Raw genomic sequence first — 18,568 nt, 5'->3', positions numbered from 1 at the left:
TCAGGAAACGGCGAGGTGGATCTGTCTCTAATTCCAACCTGTACCCCTGAGATATTATCTGCAGGATCCAGGGATCTACCTGCGAGTGAGCCCACTGCGCGCTGTAATTTTTGAGACGACCACCCACCGTCCCCGAGTCCGCTTGAGAAGCCCCAGCGTCATGCTGAGGCTTTTGTAGAAGCCGGGGAAGGCTTCTGTTCCTGGGAAGGAGCTGCCTGTTGCTGTCTCTTCCCTCGACCTCTGCCTCGTGGCAGATATGAATAGCCCTTTGCTCTCTTATTTTTAAAGGAACGAAAGGGCTGCGGTTGAAAAGTCGGTGCCTTTTTCTGTTGGGGAGTGACTTGAGGTAGAAAGGTGGATTTCCCGGCTGTAGCCGTGGCCACCAAATCTGATAGACCTACTCCAAATAACTCCTCCCCTTTATACGGCAAAACTTCCATATGTCGTTTTGAATCCGCATCGCCTGTCCACTGTCGCGTCCATAAAGCTCTTCTGGCCGAAATGGACATAGCACTTACCCGTGATGCCAGTGTGCAGATATCCCTCTGTGCATCACGCATATAAAGAAATGCATCCTTTATTTGTTCTAACGACAGTAAAATATTGTCCCTGTCCAGGGTATCAATATTTTCAATCAGGGACTCTGACCAAACTACCCCAGCACTGCACATCCAGGCAGTCGCTATAGCTGGTCGTAGTATAACACCTGCATGTGTGTATATACTTTTTTGGATATTTTCCATCCTCCTATCTGATGGATCTTTAAGTGCGGCCGTCTCAGGAGAGGGTAACGCCACTTGTTTAGATAAGCGTGTTAGCGCCTTGTCCACCCTAGGAGGTGTTTCCCAGCGCTCCCTAACCTCTGGCGGGAAAGGGTATAATGCCAATAATTTCTTTGAAATTATCAGCTTTTTATCAGGGGCAACCCACGCTTCATTACACACGTCATTTAATTCTTCTGATTCAGGAAAAACTATAGGTAGTTTTTTCACACCCCACATAATACCCTGTTTAGTGGTACCTGTAGTATCAGCTAAATGTAACGCCTCCTTCATTGCCAAAATCATATAACGTGTGGCCCTACTGGAAAATACGGTTGATTCGTCACCACTGGAGTCAGTGCCTGTGTCTGGGTCTGTGTCGACCGACTGAGGCAAAGGGCGTTTCACAGCCCCTGACGGTGTTTGAGTCGCCTGGACAGGCACTAATTGATTGTCCGGCCGTCTCATGTCGTCAAACGACTGCTTTAGCGTGTTGACACTATCCCGTAGTTCCATAAATAAAGGCATCCATTCTGGTGTCGACTCCCTAGGGGGTGACATCCTCATATTTGGCAATTGCTCCGCCTCCACACCAATATCGTCCTCATACATGTCGACACACACGTACCGACACACAGCAGACACACAGGGAATGCTCCTAACGAAGACAGGACCCACTAGCCCTTTGGGGAGACAGAGGGAGAGTTTGCCAGCACACACCAAAAGCGCTATATATAACAGGGATAGCCTTATAATAAGTGCTCCCTTATAGCTGCTTTATATATATCAAAATATCGCCATAAATTTGCCCCCCCTCTCTGTTTTACCCTGTTTCTGTAGTGCAGTGCAGGGGAGAGACCTGGGAGCCGTCCTGACCAGCGGAGCTGTGAGAGGAAATGGCGCCGTGTGCTGAGGAGATAGGCCCCGCCCCTTTTCCGGCGGGCTCGTCTCCCGCTATTTAGTGAATCCAGGCAGGGGTTAAATATCTCCATATAGCCTCTGGGGGCTATATGTGAGGTATTTTTAGCCTTTATATAGGTTACATTTGCCTCCCAGGGCGCCCCCCCCCAGCGCCCTGCACCCTCAGTGACTGCGTGTGAAGTGTGCTGAGAGGAAAATGGCGCACAGCTGCAGTGCTGTGCGCTACCTTTAGAAGACTGCAGGAGTCTTCAGCCGCCGATTCTGGACCTCTTCTGACTTCAGCATCTGCAAGGGGGCCGGCGGCGCGGCTCCGGTGACCATCCAGGCTGTACCTGTGATCGTCCCTCTGGAGCTGATGTCCAGTAGCCAAGAAGCCAATCCATCCTGCACGCAGGTGAGTTCACTTCTTCTCCCCTCAGTCCCTCGTTGCAGTGATCCTGTTGCCAGCAGGACTCACTGTAAAATAAAAAACCTAAGCTAAACTTTTTCTAAGCAGCTCTTTAGGAGAGCCACCTAGATTGCACCCTTCTCGGCCGGGCACAAAAATCTAACTGGAGTCTGGAGGAGGGTCATAGGGGGAGGAGCCAGTGCACACCACCTGATCTGGAAAAGCTTTACTTTTTGTGCCCTGTCTCCTGCGGAGCCGCTATTCCCCATGGTCCTTTCAGGAACCCCAGCATCCACTAGGACGATAGAGAAAGTAGTTATTTAACAAAAAAATATGGCAAATCAGAAAACTATATGTCAATTAACTGCTTTAATTTATCAGCATTATTATAAATATTTATATTCAAGCAGGACCTCATGAAAAAAAAAGGTCCTCTTCACCACCGAACAAGAAGGCTATTGTGCAGTAGAGCACTGAGATATAGACGTCAGCTTCTGTATTTAGCAGGGAGAATATTTCCAAGACCTGTATTTCATCACTTTATTTGCTCCGCTGGCAAGTTTGAATCAGGTCTTGTCTGATACTGTTCCTCTGACTTCTAAGCTACCAACGCAATGTTAATGTATATGTATACAGTGGTACTTGAAAGTTTGTGAACCCTTTAGAATTTTCTATTATTTCTGCTGAAATTTGGCCTGAAACAACCTCAGATTTTCACAAAAGTCCTAAAAGTAACTAAAGAGAACCAAATAAATCAAACGAAAAAAATTGCACATGCTCATTTTGTTATTGAGGAAAATGATCCACTATTACATATCTGTGAGTTGCAAAAGTATATGAACTATTAGGCTTAAAAGAACTGTTGAAGGTTAAATTAGAGTCAGGTATTTTCAATCGATGGGATGACAATCAGGTGTGAGTGGACAATCTATCTTTTTAAAAGAACATGGGCCCTCATTCCGAGTTGTTCGCTCGGTAAATTTCATCGCATCGCAGCGATTTTCCGCTTAGTGCGCATGCGCAATGTCCGCACTGCGACTGCGCCAAGTAAATTTGCTATGAAGATAGGATTTTTACTCACGACTTTTTCTTCGCTCCGGCGATCGTAGTGTGATTGACAGGAAATGGGTGTTACTGGGCGGAAACACGGCGTTTTATGGGCGTGTGGATAAAAACGCTACCGTTTCCGGAAAAAACGCAGGAGTGGCCGGAGAAACGGAGGAGTGTCTGGGCGAACGCTGGGTGTGTTTGTGACGTCAAACCAGGAACGACAAGCACTGAACTGATCGCAGATGCCGAGTAAGTCTGAAGCTACTCTGAAACTGCTACGAGGTGTGTAATCGCAATATTGCGAAAACATCGTTCGCAATTTTAAGAAGCTAAGATTCACTCCCAGTAGGCGGCGGCTTAGCGTGTGCAATACTGCTAAAATCGCCTTGCGAGCGAACAACTCGGAATGAGGGCCATGGATAGAAACATCACAAAACTTACTCTGAAAGTCTAAAAGATCTTAACATGTATAGTTTGAAGGAGAGAAGGGAAAGGGAGGACATGATAGAAACTTTCAAATATATCAAGGGTTTTAATAAAGTTTAGGAGGGAAACATTCTTCAAAGTAAGAGGAATATTAGAACTTGAGGACATACACTGAAACTGGAGGGAGGCAGGTTCAGGGGAAATTTTAGGAAATATTATTTCACAGAAAGGGTAGTGGATAAGTGGAATAGCCTCCCATCAGTGGTGTTAGAGGCTAAGACTGTAGAGCAATTTAAACATGCTTGGGATAGGCATATGAATATCCTTACAAAGAATTAAGGTTCAAAAAGGGTTGAGATTACCTAAAGGATAAAAAAAAAAATGGGCAGACTAGATGAGCCAAGTGGTTCTTATCTGCCGTAAAATTCTATGTTTCTATGAAATGGTTACAAAACCATCTACAAGGAGTTTGGACTTCACCAATCAACAGTCAGACAGACTATGTACAAATGTAGGAAATTTCAGACCATTATTACCCTCCCCAGGCGTCGTGGACCAACAAAGGTATAGAAGGATTGCAAGGAGAAAGAAAGCCACTGCTTTCCAAAAAGAACTTTGCTACCCATCTGCAATTTGCTAAAAATCACCTGGACAAGCCAGAAGACTATTGGAACAATGTTGTGCAAACAGATGTGTCCAAAATAGAGCTTTTTGGCTTAAATGCAAATTGTTATGTTTGGAGAAATATTGCGTCCTAGCATAAAAAACGCATACCATGTGTGAAACACGGTGGCGGTAGTATCATGGTTTGGGCCTGTTTTGCGGCATCTGGCCCAGGACGACTTGCCATCATTGATGGAACCACAAATCTGAATTATACCAGAATATGTAAAAAAAAGTAAAATGTCAGGACATCTGTCTATGAGCTGCATCTAAAGAGAACGTAGTTCATGCAGCAAGACAATGACCCAAGTCATTACACCAAAGAATTGTTAAAGAAGACTAAATTGAAAGTTTTGGAATGGCCAAGTCAAAGTCCTGACCTTAATCCAATTGAAATGTTGCGGAAGGACCTAAAGTGAGCAGTTCATGGTAGGAAATCCACCAACATAACAGAGTTGAAACTGTTTTGTACGCAGGAATGGTGTAAAATTCCTCCAAGCTGATGTTCAGAACTAATCAACAATTACCGGGAACTTTTACATGCAGTTATTGCTGCGCAAGGAGGTCATACCAGATACTGAAAGCAAAGAGGTCCGTAGCACCTTACAAGGTACAGAAACAGTATGACCAAAACAACAACTAAAAGGGACTTATAGTACAGAACACTGAGGTACATGTACAAGGTTTTTACCCCAGCAGACATAATACTCAAATAAACAGCAGGGGCGGTAAAACTTAACTACCGTACGGTATAGGTGTCGGGATTCCCAGTGTCGGGATTCCACAGTCAGTATTTTGACAGTCAGCATCCCAACCGCCTGGATACCGTATGTAACCCACTGCACTTATGCACTTTGAAGTGGCGACTGCCATACTTACAGGCACCGGTGAATACATTCACACTTCCGGGTGCAGATACCGGATGTGACGCGCATCCGGATGTAAAGTAAGTACCAGTGCTAGCCCTGAAGGCTCTCTCATGGATGTTTTCTGGGTGGGGATCTATTTAGGCAAGCTACTTTATTAACACTTCCTTCCTAATGACAGATTAAGAAACACTGAAAGCAGGCCCTTCGTCATGTGTTATGTATCAAGTATCTCAGGCACTCTAGTGAAGCAATGTCCTTGTAGATTGCCCTGTTGCCCTTCAGAATAGAATCAAACAACAGCAATAGGATGGATAGCACTCCGGGACTTAAGCTGATGAAATAGATTTCATCCAATGTTTTAATTTCTGTTAATACATTTTTTTCCATAACAAAAACTGGAATACACTGAGGGGCAGATGTATTAACCTGGAGAAGACATAAGGAAGTGGTAAACCAGTGATATGTGCAAGGTGATAAACACACCAGCCAATCAGTTCCAATATGTAAATTAACAGTTAGAAGCTGATTGGCTGGTGTGTTTATCACCTTGCACATATCACTGGTTTATCACTTCCTTATGCCTTCTCCAGGTTAATACATCTGCCCCTGAATCTATTATATCAGTCTTGGAGTACCATCCATCCAAATGAATGTGTTTCAGTGGTGATAACTGCATTAAAGATTGCCATCTTAAGAATTACTGATTATTTACTGTATACTAAGTGAAGTGTACATGTTACATATTGCCAGTCACCTACAGGCCAAACAGTAATACAGGAGTAAATACTCACCAGAGCAGTTAGCTTGCCATCTTCCCTCATGGCAAGATAGCGATTTGCACTGATTCCTTTAATTGATACAACACCCCGCTCTTCTGCTTGAAGCTGCAGTTTGACTGCAAATAAATAAAAGCATATGTTTCTATGTGTTACATGGAAGGGATTAAAAAGGCAACAAAATATGTATATCATATTATAAAATGCATCAATTCTAAAGTCAATTTATTTTAGTTTTAGCCCCCAGAAGTTTTTAATATCCTTTATACTGTAAAGCCAAAAACTAAAATTCTCTTGCAAAGTGAAAATGCTTATTTTACAACTTTATGTGTGATACACAAAATTGACAAACGGGTGACATTATGCTGCTTGAAATTAGGTTATCATTTGTCATATATCATATACTGTATATATTAACATAATTTTCTCATAACACACAATACTACCACTTGGGATGTCAAAGACAAGATTCTTATCTCATTGTTTCTGGATAACCATAGAAGTGCTGACAGTAAAGGAAAGATCGTTCAGTACAGGTAATCCACCAATTTGTGAAAATTTTACTGTTAATTAATAAAAATATATCAAAGAAGGAGGCTGATTGCCTTTCTACATATCAACACTGCTTCACTCAGCTACAGTATTAGTTTAAGTTCACTAAGCTAAATAAAACCAGGCCAAAGAAAATACTGCTTAAAAGCCATTTGAGCTGAAAAATAATGCACTGTACAATATGGAGTAATTACACGGGACTGGTCATGCCAGCTTTCCAGGGGTTAAAGAGGCCCAGATGACTAAGTCTACCAGATACAGCATGCTGCGGTAGTATTGTTATTCATTTGGTTCCAAAGTTGTAATTGAGTGATGCAAATCCTGCCCCCACACCTCCAGTCACCAGCCAAAGGAAACCACTATTGTGTGTGTGTTTCAGCATCAGAGTGACGAGCCTTATAAAGTTTTCTTCCGGTCATGAAAGTAAAAGAGAGGCATTAGAAACAAATGGAAAAAGTGAACTATATAAAACTTTACAAACAAAAAAAAAATGTGTTGAATCATCTGACCTCAGAAGTAATTATCTGAGCCCACAATTTCATAGCGACATTACCTAACCTTCAGTTGTCACTTGTGGACTGAATAACAGTACTGATATCAGATAACTCCCTTTATGGTAAAGATATTCAGTCTTTTTCGGAGCAAATACTTATTAAAATATTATAGCACATATACAGACATTTTCTCTGTCAGTGCTGGCAGGATAAATGGAACAGTGAAATATATACATTTTTATCATGGAAAATTAACATAGATACACAGCCAAGTCGCATTATACACAGCCAAGTCGCATTATTTTGTCCACCAGCTAATAGCCAGAGTAACCGCTTCGGAGCTCCATACGCAGCAGTGCTTGCTGAACTGTCATTTTAGACACACCTCTGGTAGCCCCCAGGTTAATTTTGACGGTGAGCTGCTCCACCGTAGTGTGTCGGTCGGCCCTCACGCACCTTCGTAGAAGACGTTCAACTCTCACATCAATGGCACGTAGTGCTCCACAGTCTCCACATAGGTTATTCAAAATGGTGCCATTTGTCCAGTCACGATACACCTTCACCACATAAGCATGCAAACAGATCACAAACTGCGCTGTTTCAGAAATATTGCTCCCCTTGGCCCGAAAGCTGATAAGGAGATTTATGGTAAGACTTACCTTTGTTAAATCTCTTTTTGCGAGGTACACTGGATTCCACAGGGAATAACATCGGAGGTGTAGAGTTGGATCTTGATCCGAGGCACCAACAGGCTAAAAGCTTTGACTGTTCCCAGGATGCACCGCACCGCCTCCTCTATAACCCCGCCTCTGTGCACAGGAGCTCAGTTTTGTTAACCAGTCCAATGCAGTAGCAGGTAAAGAACGGTATACTGTATGTTAGTCACATAGAACCACGTTCTCACGACAGGAGAAGGGACCCGCAGCTAATGCCATATAAACCCAAAGAAGCTAAGTGCGTCAGGGTGGGTGCCCTGTGGAATCCAGTGTACCTCGCAGAAAGAGATTTAACCATGGTAAGTCTTACCATAAATCTCCTTTTCTGCAGAGGGGTACACTGGGATTTCACAGGGAATAACATCGGGGATGTCCTAAAGCAGTTTGTCACGGGAGAGGACGCACTGTAGCGGGCACAAGTACCTGGCGTCCAAAAGAAAGCATACTTCCGCCTCGGAAGTATCAAAGGCATAGAACCTGATAAACGTGTTCACAGAGGACCATGAAGCCGCCTTGCACAATTGTTCAGCGGATGCACCACTGCGGGCCGCCTAAAAAGGTCCAACAGACCGAGTAGAATGGGCCTTGATAGCAGCAGGAGCTGGGAGACCAGCCTGCGCATAAGCTTGTGTAATCACCATTCTATTCCATCTGGCCAAGGTTTGCTTGTTTGCAGACCAGCCACGTTTGTGAAAAACAAACAGTACGAAGAGGGAATCTGACCTCCTGATAGAGGCAGTCCTCTCCACATATATACGGAGAGCCTGTACCACATCCAAAGACCGCTCTTTGGAGGACAAACCAGAAGAGATAAAGGCCGGAACCACAATCTCTTGGTTAAGGTATAAAGATGACACCACCTTAGGCAAATAATCAGGGCGAGTTCGCAGAACTGCCCAGTCACGGTGAAATATCAGAAAGGGTAGACGACAGGACAAGGCGTCTAGGTCCGACACCCTCCTAGCAGAGGCAATAGCCAAGAGAAACAGGACCTTAAGTATAAGCCATTGCAGGTCCACAGACTCAAGAGGTTCAAATGGACACTCTTGTAGGATGTTAAGAACAATATACAGATCTCATGGAGCCACAGGAGGGACATAGGGAGGTTGTATCTGCAAAACACCCTGGGTGAAGGTATGAACGTCAGGAAGATGCAATCTTCCTCTGAAACCACAACGACAAGGCAGAAATATGAACCTTGAGGGAGGCCAGACGAAGGTCTAAGTCCAGGCCTTGTTGCAGAAAAGCCAGAAGCCATGAAGTTCTGAACTTATAGACATCGTAGTTCTTAGCAGCACACCAGGTGAAGTAAGAGTTCCAGACCCTGCAGTAAATCCGACCCGAAGCTGGTTTACGGGCCTTCAGCATAGTTTGGATGACCGCCTCAGATAAACCTTTGGCCCTCAGGACTGATGCTTCAAGAGCCATGCCATCAAAGCCAGACTGGCCAGGTCTGGGTAGACACAGGGGCCCTGAATGAGGAGGTCTGGGTGTTGAGGAAGAAGAAGAGGACATTCCATTGATAGACCCTGCAGGTCTGACAACCAATGTCGTCTGGGCCACACCGGAGCAACCAGAAGCAGGACTCCTCCTTCTTGCTTGAACTTCCGCAGAACCCTGGGCAGGAGAGACACCGGAGGGAACACGTACGGCAGCAGAAATTCCCATGGAATTGCTAGTGCGTCGATAAACACTGCTTGTGGATCCCATGTCCTTGATCCGAAGACCGGAACCTTGTGATTGTGTTGAGATGCCATCAGGTCTACATCTGGTAGGCCCCACTTGTCCACTAGGAGTTGAAAGACCTCCAGATGAAGGCTCCATTCTCTGGCGTGTACGTCCTGACGACTGAGGAAATCCGCTTCCCAGTTGAGGACACCTGGAATGAACACTGCCGATATTGCTGGCAGATGGAGTTCCGCCCAACGAAAAATTCTTGACACTTCCATCATTGCAGTGCAGCTTTGAGTGCCACCTTGATGATTTATCTAAGCCACCATGGTTGTGTTGTCTGATTGTACTTGAACAAGCCTGTTCTTTATCAAAGGCAGGGCCAGCGTCAATGCATTGAACACTGCCCGCAGTTCCAGAATGTTGATGGGGAGGAGAGAATCCTCCTTGGTCCAGCGACCCTGAAGAGAATGTTGCTCGAACACCGCGCCCCAGCCCCTCAGACTGACATCTGTAGTCAAGAGGACCCAGTGAGGAATCCAGAAGGGACGGCCCCTGCTCAACTGTTGATCCTGGAGCCACCAGGCTAGAGACAAGCGGACCTCCAGAGTCAGGAATATCATTTGAGACCTGATCCGCTGAGGTAGACCATCCCACTTGGAGAGGATTAACAGTTGGAGAGGACGAGAATGGAATTGAGCATACTCCACCATGTCCAAAAGTCGACACCATCAGGCCTAGTACTTGCATCGCCAAGTGAAGGGACACTCTTGGGCGAGAGAGAAAGTATCTGATCCTGTCCTGAAGCCTCAGGACCTTCTCTGGAGACAGAAACAGCCTCTGGCTGTGTGTATCCAGTAGAGCCCCCAGGTGCGCCATGCGCCGCGCAGGGACCTGGGAGGACTTTTTCCAATTGATCAGCCACCTGTGGGCTGTGAGGAATTGCACCGCCAGCTGCAGACTCAGGAGGACATCTTGGGAGCTTGCCAGGATCAGCAGGTCGTCCAGATATGGTAGGATCCTGATTCCCTGTTGACGGAGATGAGCTGTCATCACAGCCATGACCTTGGTGAAAATCCGTGGGACCGTGGTTAGTCCAAACGGCAGAGCCCTGAATTGATAATGGAAGTTGCCAATAGCAAACTGCAGATATTGCTGATGTGAAATGGCAATAGGTATATGCAGGTAAGCATCCTGTATATCCAGGGATAACATGTAGTCCCCAGGTTCCATGGCCAGTACAGTGGAGCGCAGTGTTTCCATACGGAACTCGGAAACTCTCACAAATTTGTTCAGTGACTTGAGGTTGAGAATAGACCGTAAAGACCCATTGGGTTTCGGAACTAGAAACAGGGTCGAGTAGTAGCCCCTTCCTTTTTGAGAGATAGGCACCGGCACCACCACTCCTGTCTTCAGGAGGGATTGTACAACCAAGTGTAGAGCTTGCGCCTTCAACGGGTCTGATACGAGTGATATGTGTGCAGATGGCCTATCGCTCATCTTATATACCCACCAAGCTAGCGCACAACACGTGACATACTTCATGGGCTACACGCTGCTGATGACAAATGTAGGAGGTGGTCATAATAATGTGACTTGACTGTGTATTACAATGAGTAAAGATAATCTTGAAATCATGCTATCAATAGAAACGCGGAAGAAAATATTGTACTTACAAATACTGCTTATACATGTGAAATATCAGGAGGTAAAGTTACCAAATCAAGGCAAAGGAAAAATATTATTATAGATAGATTTTATTTCAACTTACTAACAAATAAAATGTTTACAGAACATCTTGAGTTATGTAGAACTGTACATAAAATTCTAACCAGTACAAATGACAATACAAACAAATATGTCCTGAAAGGTGTCAGTGAATCATACCCTACAAAGATCTCCAACACTAAACTTTCAAAATGATCCATTAATTTCAGTGGTGCTCTTAGTACCTAGAACCCTTGGTGCCCAGTTCCCAGATACAAAGCAAACACAGTACTGTGGCATGAAACACACAGAAGCACAGGAAAATACATAGATGCATTTACATCAACCAACAAATAAATGCAGTACATTTACAGTACAGTAATTACAAATACTAAGCACTACATAAAAATCAGCTTCTCAGAAGGGAAGCGGTTAAAATACCGCTATTCGGGATCCCGGTGGTCACAATGCTGATGCCGGAATCCCGACTAGCGGTGAAATGCCGCTGGCGACACAGGCTATTCTCCCTCTGTGGGTGTCCACGACATCCATAGAGGAAAAATATAACCTGTGGCGAGCGCAGCGAGCCATCGTGCCCGCAGAGTGTCGAGCACAGCGAGCCAGCAAGGGTCTTTCTAGCGCTCGTCCCGCTGCCAACATACTGGTGGCCGTGATGTCTCTGCCGGACGCTGGTAATTCCTACTGAACCCTCTCAGAGTACTACAGTTTGGAAACAAATAAAGAAAGTGTTTGCTGCGCTCAGTCATCCGCTGCCTCACTACTGCCACTGATCCGTTGCTCCTCAGCACTGTGGGAGAGATGTCATGGCATCTCGCCATGCAGTGTGTGGAAACTGTAAGTCGCTCAATGAACTCACAGCCATCTGACAGATTACAAGGAGGTGGGTGCAACACTGACAAATACATTACAGCAGGCCCGAGTAAATGGACATTGCAGCGTTGTACCATAACAGCTGCAAGTGAGGGGATAATATTATAATGGAGGTCACAGAAGCAAATGGGTAGCCACCAACTGATAGTTCAACAGTGGAAAGAGAAGGATCTTTCAACAGTAGAATAATGATGTCCAGCTCATGTTGGAGTCAAACATATCTCTATGTGAAACAGCTTTCTTACACTCAGCATTTGTGAGGTGATTTTTACCTGTGTTCCCATTAGGCGGAAAGCACACAAATCCCATCAAATGGTACTACAATTACATGAATATAATACCGAAAAAAACACTTGTTAGCAGGGATGGATTGGGAACTAAAAGTAGCCCTGGAAAAAATTCTTGAAGTGGCCTCACAAGGGGGCAACACCAAATAAACTGTAGGCGGAGCCAGCACCCTAACTGCAGCCTACTTCTACCACAACCTAATCCTAACCGCACCCTAACTGCTGCCTAATCCTAACCCCAGTCTAACCGCAATCTAATCCTAACCTTACCCTAACTGCAGCCGGGATCAGTACTAAATCCCGCTGGACGGGATCCCGGCGGTCGAAATACCGACGCCGGAATCCCGACCAGAAGAGAGTGTGAAAGAGTGTGAAAGAGTGTGGGGATAGGGAGTTTAGAGCAGTGAGGGATGTGAGAGAAATGGAGAGCCTGTGCAGGAGAGAGGGGATGTCAGGGGTGCCACGGATGAGGGGGTTAGAGCTATAAAGGAACAGAGAGGAGAGGAGAGGAGAGGAGAGGAGAGGAGAGGAGAGCCTTTGAGGGGGAGGAGGTTGAAGGGGTTGGGGGTGCTGCTGATGGGGGGGTGGGGGGGTTAGAGCAGTGATGGGACAGAGAAGAGAGGGGAGCCTGTGAGTAGTGGAGGGGCAGGGGGGAGATCAGGGAATGCCATGGATGGTGGGATTGGAGCAGTGAGGGAACAGAGATGAGAGCCTGTGCAGGGGAAGAGGCATGTCAGGGTTGCCGCAAATGTGTGGATTAGAGCTGTAAGGGAACAGAGAGGAGAGGGGAGCCTGTGTGTGGGAGAGGGAGGGGGTCAGGGGATCCGCGGAAGGAGGGGCGGGCTGTGGCTGTGAGGGAACAAGGAGGAGCCTGTGCGAGGGAGGAAAGTCGGAGTTCTGCGGATGGGGGGGTTGTAGCTGTGAGGGAACAAAGAAGAGCCTGTGCGGGGGAGGGGTGTTGGGGGTGCGTATGGGTGAGTGTGTTGTAGCTATAAGGGAACATTACATCTTACCAAGTAGAAGAGTACTGTGAACAATATACTGTGAACAATATATTAATTTATCTCAAACAAAACTGATAGCGGTGTATGTACTAGGCCATAGGTTCTCAAACTCGGTCCTCAGGACCCCACACAGTGCATGTTTTGCAGGTCTCCTCACAGAATCACAAGTAAAATAATTAGCTCCACCTGTGGACCTTTTACAATGTGTCAGTGAGTAATTAATACACCTGTGCACCTGCTGGGTTACCTGCAAAACATGCACTGTGTGGGGTCCTGAGGACCGAGTTTGAGAACCTGTGTACTAGGCTATGGTTTCCTGGAACCTGCATTATTTCAGCAATATAACCACAGAACCGGTGTAATTTCAGCAATATAGCTGCTGAATTTAAAACACAATTTGTTTAAAGGAGAAATCAGGTTGGTATTGCCTTGAAAAAAATTGATGTTTTAAATGTAGTGGCTATATCGCTGAAATCCCTCTGGTTCTAGGAAAGCGTACTCTAGTACACGTACCCCATAGTCTGAAACTATTAGTACAAAAACACTGTATCTGTCAATATGTTACAGGAATGCAGTAAGGTGACAGACATAAGCAGTACTTGTGAGGAAGAAATCTGCTTGTGCTTGATCATAGTGGGTTTTAGGAGTAAGACGTGTTTACATATATATATATATATATATATATATATATATTTATTTATTTATTTTTAATGAAATTAATTGAATATGTAAACGACAGCCACGTCTAAATAAGGTTCTGAGAGGAATACTATTGGTGATATATTCTTGTAGGGTTCACTACGGCTGGCCGGCGGTCGGGCTCCCGGTGACCAGCATACCGGCGCCGGGAGCCCGACCGCCGGCTTACCGACAGTGTGGCGAGCGCAAATGAGCCCCTTGCGGGCTCGCTGCGCTCGCCACGCTACGCGCGCCACACTATTTTATTCTCCCTCTATGGGGGTCGTGGACCCCCACGAGGGAAAATAAGTGTCGGTATGCCGGCTGTCGGGCTCCCGGCGTCGGTATACTGAGCGCCGGGAGCCCGACCGCCGGTATACAGAAGACCACCCATTCTTGTATTAAACAGCAAAAGACACTCATATTACCAGGGCCGGTGCAAGGTCTCTCTTAGGCAAAGCTTCAGCCTGGCGCCCCCTAACCTGCAAAAAAAACAAACAAACACCACCACCTCTCGGAGGGGAGATGAAGGTGGCCACTAGGTGGGCTGGGGTGAATTGCATCATTATACATATACAGAGAAAAGGACAACACTCAAGGACTTTTAAGGTGAAAAAGTATTTGTAAACAAAGTCACAACATTTTGTGACTTTGTTCGCAGTAAACTTTCACTTTCAAATCCTTGAGTGGCGACCATCTTTCTGCCTATGTATACACACTAGCCGGCATGTTTGGGATTGTATAGTGCACTGAGGCCAATTTTACGTTTTCGCTAAGTGCCGAGATATGCATCCGCATATGGGGTCTGGTGGGGTTATTTAATTATATGTGTATACATACATATATACACACACACACACACACACACACACACACACACACACACATAGTTGTTTGCTCCTTATTGTGTTCCATTCCCCAATCTGTAAATTCATTACTGACCCCCCTACCTCCACATGTACTGTATTGTGCCCCAGTGTCTATGTTTTCCCTATTATGCTGTTTACAAGTGCAAACCACCCATCGGGCTGTAAGACCTGCACTGTCTGTGGCGCCACAGAATCCCCATGGGTTACTTACCTAAAATTTGTTTCCTTGTTTTCCCTGGTAATTGGTTCCACTTACAGGCGGCAGCAGCATTACAACGACGCTGCTGGGAACTGACATGTAGTCAGGTGCTGCTTGCTGCTGGAGAGCCGTGATACAGGAGCCTGGAGGAGGAGCATCAGGGCTATGAGAAGCGGACATACTGTAGGGGCACCCCCCTCCCGGATCCACAGTTACATCCACCCCTATGTGCCTTTACATGACTTGATGTTACATGTGTCAGCACAGAGTAAACGCTGAGACACTATGTGGTATAGCTCGATAGCGGCGGCTGCACCTGATTAGACCTGCAGCAGCAGCCAGCGCAGTGTAAAAGGAGAAGCCACATACATATCCTTCAGTTTTATGTCAGATGAATTCAGTGGCGCCCTCCAGAGGATGGCGCCCCTAGGCAGCTGCCTGAAGCTGCCTAATGGTAGAGCCGGCCCTGCATATTACTGAATGTGCACACAGAAAGAGGGAACAGTATCACCAGCGTTGGATGTTCACCCAAAAATATGAACAATAACCACTTTATACAGGCACTCTTATACTTGTTCTGTCTCCAGGTTGATTCGGTCAGTTATAGTTGGAAACTCATCTCCTTCCAAATGGATATTACCCAGAAAAGAGATGAAAAAGCAAGGATAGTGTAAAATAATTTCATATAATAGACCATACCAAATAAATGACATAAAAATAAAAATCTTAAAATGACAAGTTCATGTAAAATAAAGCATTCATCCACAGACTCGAAACCTACTGCATAATGGCTGAAAGATGGTCAATTAACCATATTACTGAACGTGTTGAGTGTCAGGCTGCTAATAGGAAGTCTGCAGAAGCTGAAACATCTGAGACTCATGAGAACTAAGAACATACCTCTATTTGACTAGGAAATACTGAATGTATTCCAATATATAAATAAATGCTGGCATGCTCAGTGCTAGCATCACCACATCTCCCTAAAGTGACTTTGATCTGCTGACTGTTCTTCAAGACAGAGGTGAATAAACACTCATCTGAAACTACATGATAAATAGTGTGTGCAAATCATATACAAAATGTATTTTTATTCACATTTTAAACATTTATTTACATAGCTCTAGCATATTCCATTGCACTCTATAACAGCAGTAAAAGGAGACTGGGTAATAATAACAGACAGGCAAAGATGTAAGCTTAGTATGTGAAGGGAAATAGAGATGTCTTATAATTAATACTACTAACAATAATTACAATACTTTATATAATAAATACAATATACCGGCTACTGATATAGATAGATTCTTATCACCTCTTACCATTCATAGAACCTCAGTACAGCTGCTGCACACTATACACTGCACAGAAGATTCCCAGAGGGTGAGAAGAAAACATTTCTTAATTCCCAAGTGTAGGTTGGCAAGCCAAGGAAGGGAGAGGAAAGTGATTTCCACAACATCACACGGAGGTTAAGTGGCTAAGGCCGAAAACAAACCCACAAAGCTGTTTATTTTAGGCCAGCACTTTAACCACTAACCCCCTTCATCCAGGGCACAGGCAAAGAAAAAACATATGTTTCAAGCATAAAGAGACATTTTAACTATATGATTCCAAGCCACTTATACTGTAGTGTTTGCCACAAATCCATCAAGAACAAAGCTATATCTATTTAATGGATTCTATAGAGACTCTGGTTAGAGAGACTTTGGGCTGATCCAGAGATGATCCAGCTGTAATTACACCCACATTGTGTGCACCACATGCACAGCAGTACACATCTATATGACTGCCCCATCCATATACTTGGTTCCACAGATGTCATCATTATCAGTATGTACTTGTACCAGCTCTATGCATGATACTAGCAATCCATCTGTGTCACTGACCTAGGTTGGGGGTGTTGTGAACTCGGGGGTTCTCCCGATGGTAGGGGAGAGGGACCACAGTTGGGTCGGAACAGGGATGGCTTGATATAGGTCTTCCTCATACAGAACTCTGAAAGAAAAGCTTGGTGAAAACATTAAAGGACTTTATTGCAGGAAGAGAGCAATACAATGTCACATAACAGAGAAGGAGTGTATGGAGAAATGTCCAGGAAGTACTTGTGAGTGACGGTAAAAGATACTGGTGACTGAAGAACTTGAGAGCGGTGGTTAAAAGACACTGATGATTTGAAGAACTTGAGAGCGGTGGTTAAGACTCTGATAATTTGAAGAACTTGAGAGCGGTGGTTAAAGACACTGATGATTTGAAGAACTTAAGAGCGGTGGTTAAAGACACTGATGATTTGAAGAACTTGAGAGCGGTGGCTAAAGACACTGATGATTTGAAGAACTTGAGAGCGGTGGTGGAAGACACTGATGATTTGAAGAACTTGAGAGCGGTGGTTAAAGACACTCATGATTTGAAGAACTTGAGAGCGGTGGTTAAAGACACTGATGATTTGAAGAACTTGAGAGCGGTGGTGAAAGACACTGATGATTTGAAGAACTTGAGAGCGATGGTTAAAGACACTGATGATTTGAAGAACTTGAGAGCGAGGGTTAAAGACACTGAGGACTTGTATAACTTGAGAGCGAGGTTTAACCTGCAGCCCATGCTGACTCCAAGAAGCACTGGTGACTAGAGCGCAGTGGAACCCAGCAGCGGCTGGGAACGCTGGAAGCTGTGCGACAACAGACACCTGGAAATGCCGGAGACACTGGGGTATGCTGCAGAGAGATCCGCCGAGGACAGAAGCACTGGCATCCACTTCAGGGGAAAAGACGATACCCAGGCGCCGAGGCGCTGCCCGGCGTCTGCCTTTGAATCTCCAGCCTCCGCTGGATTGGCGGAACAGTCAGATGACGTCACCTGCTCCCCGCCCACGTGATGCCGGGTGTCATGGCGGCGCCCCTGCCCCGGAGAACCGCCGGGAGCCGCGCCGGGCAGGCGCCGGAGCCCGTGGACCAACGAAGGCGGAGGCCGCAACACATACCAGCAGGCACGCAGGGGTAAGCGCGGTGAACGCCGCCTATGGCGTGTGACAATCTGAATATAGGTATATATGTATGTATACTGTACATACAACTTTTACGGCAAGTCCATCAACTCCTCAGCATGCATTCACTACACGCAGACCATTGCGAATGCCTTGGTACCACCCAGCTACACTCACTCAGCCACATCTGCATCTGCAGTATGAAAACACCCAAGAGCTGTCTGCAAAACAGACTTGTTTTCAACTATGCAGCAGGCCCTGACTGTGTAGATATCACTGTTCTCCATAGAGGCATATACAGGTGCCACCATCAGTACTATCACTGCCACCAAGATGGAGTGGGGTTCCAAGTGTTCTCTTTTGTATAGACATAAAATCTAAGGCTGGGTACACATAGAGTAACACCGAAACCAGCGGAGATTGGCAGTACACACTAGCTGATGTAATGAATGACATCTCGTTCCATCCTTCACTACACTGCACCGGGTTGCATGTGATATCTTAAAGTTGGGCGCACAGCACAACCGGAAGATGACACATGCGACCCGCTGGAAAGCTTAATCATGCGTACGCATTAGACAATATGCACGATTTGTCGTTCCCCTACAGAAAATTGTGTCGATATCAGCCTAATGTGTACCCACCCTAAATTTACAGCTCAGA

The 18,568-nt window shown here is 45.5% G+C and overlaps 1 protein-coding gene across 1 annotated transcript in view; it reads right to left on the bottom strand.

The window, feature by feature from the left end:
- The window catches only part of FGF2 (fibroblast growth factor 2), a 119,163-nt gene that overhangs the window by 88,137 nt on the left and 12,458 nt on the right, over positions 1-18,568 (bottom strand). The window contains exon 2 of the mRNA XM_063920298.1: positions 5,870-5,973. Within this exon, the coding sequence (XP_063776368.1) occupies positions 5,870-5,973 (104 nt within the window). The remainder of the gene's footprint in view (positions 1-5,869; positions 5,974-18,568) is intronic.

The sequence above is a fragment of the Pseudophryne corroboree genome, chromosome 1, assembly GCF_028390025.1.
Source record: "Pseudophryne corroboree isolate aPseCor3 chromosome 1, aPseCor3.hap2, whole genome shotgun sequence".
NCBI classification, from domain to species: domain Eukaryota; kingdom Metazoa; phylum Chordata; class Amphibia; order Anura; family Myobatrachidae; genus Pseudophryne; species Pseudophryne corroboree.
This window is presented reverse-complemented; position numbering and strand designations above follow the sequence as displayed.